Genomic DNA, 2,966 nt, shown 5'->3' on the forward strand with positions numbered 1-2,966 from the left:
TTCAGAAATACCTCTAAAACCAACTTAAAAAATTGCAAAAATAGGAATTTAAGGACATCTGTCGTTTTTTCGTCGAAACGTCGGCACGAGTGGTATGGCATCGTCTGTATCGTCCTCGTCTTTATCTATGGGTACGGCATTATGATGTGGAAACGAAAAAAATTGCGTTATGTTCTGAAACAGTTACATTTCGTTTCAGAAATATTTTTCTTTAGTTTTGCAACTTGCGTCATCAACTACTTTTCTTTCGATTTTCATTTTAGGCACATTTTCCTTTCGTTCATTCAGAAAATTTTCAATGGACACAATGGAGCACATAACACTTGGGAATTTCTTTAATTTTTAGTGCGGTTTTGCGAATTTTTTTGGGGTGAAATTTTTTTACCAAATTTCAAATTAATTCCCTCCCCGAAACAGAGTGGGAATTAACTTAAAAAATTAATAAAAAAAGATAAGGTATTATGAATATGAATAGAACTAGAGTGCTTTTGGCTTTGCTCATTGCGTCGTTTTATGAGTATGAAAAAAATATGGAAAATTCCGCCTCAGTAGCGGTTCTTCAAACTCATTCTGTTGACTTTAGAAAAATCTTCTTCACATACGATCTAAGTAGATCTATCAAATCGCCCTCGTATTTCGCTATTCACACTAGAAGAAAGTCTAACGTCTCATCACAGTTCAATCTATTTTCGAGAAAAAAATGTTAATTGTTTTTGATTTGACCGCTCCTAAAAACGTTTAGCCGGAATAAATGTCAGCAGAAAAATATGCAGCGCACTCATTTCGGCTGGCTTGTAGGTATTTTTGTAAACATGTTTTTGAGGTCGTAAAACGACAAATATTAGATGGATGTTTCTCAACGTGGTCTCTGTACAAAGCCTACCACATATTCCTGGGATCAAAACATGATGATTTAACGCTATTTATCCAATTCTAAAGTAGACAATTTTCGAAATCCAGAGCGTCAAAGTTAACATCAGAAAACCAAAATAAAAAGCATCATCTTTGGGCGCGATACTTGATTCCCCTCCTATCAAAATTCCTCTTTTTCTAAATAAAGTCCTCTTTGATCTAAATCAAATTAACCATTGAAAAAACAGATCCTTATTCATTAGTAAATCATATCTATTTACAGTTAGTTGTGTCTCATTTATATAGTGGATAAAAAATCAATTACAAATTTTGGAAATACTTCCATGGAATACAAATTTTTGAACAATATTGAATAAGGGGCAATAATAAAATATATTAACATTTACTTCATTCCTGGGTTTCAGTCATTTATTGTCTCTATTTATCAGAAACGTATTTTGATTGATAAATAGAGACAATAAATGACTGAAACCCAGGAATGAATTTTGATTTGGAATTGAAACACAGTCAGTATATACAATTAACATTTACTGGAACTGAAACACAGTCTCTAAAATAATTGAAAACAGATCGATGCGGTTAGTGTGTATGATTTTTAAACATTTCAACATCTCGAAGCAATCGAACTCGAAGCACCGCCACATTTTCTTCTGCAGTTGTCTTTGGATCATATGGGCACAAGACCGTTCGCACACAACTTGATCCCACTTGACAATACAATGAATGCACCTTCACTTTGGGCGCTTCATGTGGAAATGTCCCATTCAGTTGGATTGTAACCAAACAATCATAGTCTTCTAGTTCTTCAAATATGAAATTAATTTTGCTGAACCTGGTAGTGTCGCATTCTACGATACTGTTAGAAAATCTGCTATTAATAGTAAAAAGGTACTGCTTTCTGACTTCGTACTGATGGGCAATTGATTTAATTTCACTTTCAATTAGTGCTTGAACTGTAAGTGCATATTTGGCTAATGTCTCGTTGCGAAACACCGGCAATCTGAGTTTTCCCATCAGCAATTCGGCTTTCGGACTTATAGATAAGGAAATTTTAGTCTGTCGTCCTTTAACTAAAAAGCTTAATTGAACGAAATCATCGCCAGGATTCTCCGATATTACGCCCATTTCGTCCTGAGCATATTGGGGCAATGGACTCAAATTTATCGGTAGTACTATGAGAAAACTCAACACATGAATTATCAACTCAGAATTCCCACTGTTGTCAGGTTCGTTTTTCGTTTCAATATGCACTTCGATGTCATCTGCAGTTAAGTTCAACGTAGTTAACAGTTCCTCATATTGTTCTTTCCAGTTCACAAACTTGTTCTGCTTTTCTAAGATATCAATCTGCAATATTGAGATCAACAACTAATTTTTCGCAGCAATAAGTAATCATTAATTCATAGCAATTCAATAAGTATGTCGGATAAATGTGAAAACAAGAATTAGTTTATTGAATGTTACAGTAAAAACTTGGTATTTGCCTATTGGCTATAGCTGATACATTTTGCAGTTAGATTCGATCAAAAAGAATAAGATCATCGCAAATCGACTAGTTGGTTTTCCCGTCGAGTTACGAGTTTAAGGTAAAAAACCATAAACGTATTTTCTTACCTGTGATTTTTTATAAAGAACTAAAAACTCATTTAAAATATTTAGCAATGACTGTGAGTTGGTCAAGTCCCAAGCATCCCAGCTTGGAACATTCTCTGCTATATAATCAATGTCTGGCTCTGGTAAGAAGGTGTTATCATTAAATTCGAAATCGGGGAGCTCCGAATAGTCCTCCGGATCAAAGATAACCTCCCAATTCAAAACTCGGGCTGCATAAGGGACATTAATGCAAAAGTGGTAGAATTTGTAACCTTTGACTACTTCCAGGTATTTATTTGGTATCGACTGTATATCATCTGGTGCAAACTTGGACAGGCCTGAAAAGATTTAAAATTGGTCACAAGAACTGTTCGACTTGAACTCAGAAAATTGAAAAGTACCTATTTTTCCATTGTTTACCAATACATCTAAGTTTTTCTTCAGATGCTCCCCATATTCCGAATTAGTGATGAAACCCATTACTCTTCGAATCACTGCTT

At 34.6% G+C, this 2,966-nt stretch overlaps 1 protein-coding gene across 1 annotated transcript; it reads right to left on the reverse strand.

Annotated features, from left to right (window-relative positions):
- Positions 1–1,384: 1,384 nt before the first annotated feature.
- Positions 1,385–2,966, reverse strand: LOC109537532 (BRISC and BRCA1-A complex member 2). Its single transcript, XM_048665059.1, has 4 exons — positions 2,868–2,966; positions 2,488–2,804; positions 1,784–2,220; positions 1,385–1,729 (listed from the first exon to the last, which is right to left on the reverse strand). The coding sequence occupies exons 1-4, from the start codon at positions 2,944–2,946 to the stop codon at positions 1,453–1,455; spliced, it is 1,110 nt and encodes a 369-aa protein (XP_048521016.1). The 5' UTR covers positions 2,947–2,966; the 3' UTR covers positions 1,385–1,452.

Source organism: Dendroctonus ponderosae, unplaced genomic scaffold (assembly GCF_020466585.1).
Source record: "Dendroctonus ponderosae isolate FM_Combo_2020 unplaced genomic scaffold, Dpon_F_20191213v2 Dpon_F_20191213_3, whole genome shotgun sequence".
NCBI classification, from domain to species: Eukaryota; Metazoa; Arthropoda; class Insecta; order Coleoptera; family Curculionidae; genus Dendroctonus; species Dendroctonus ponderosae.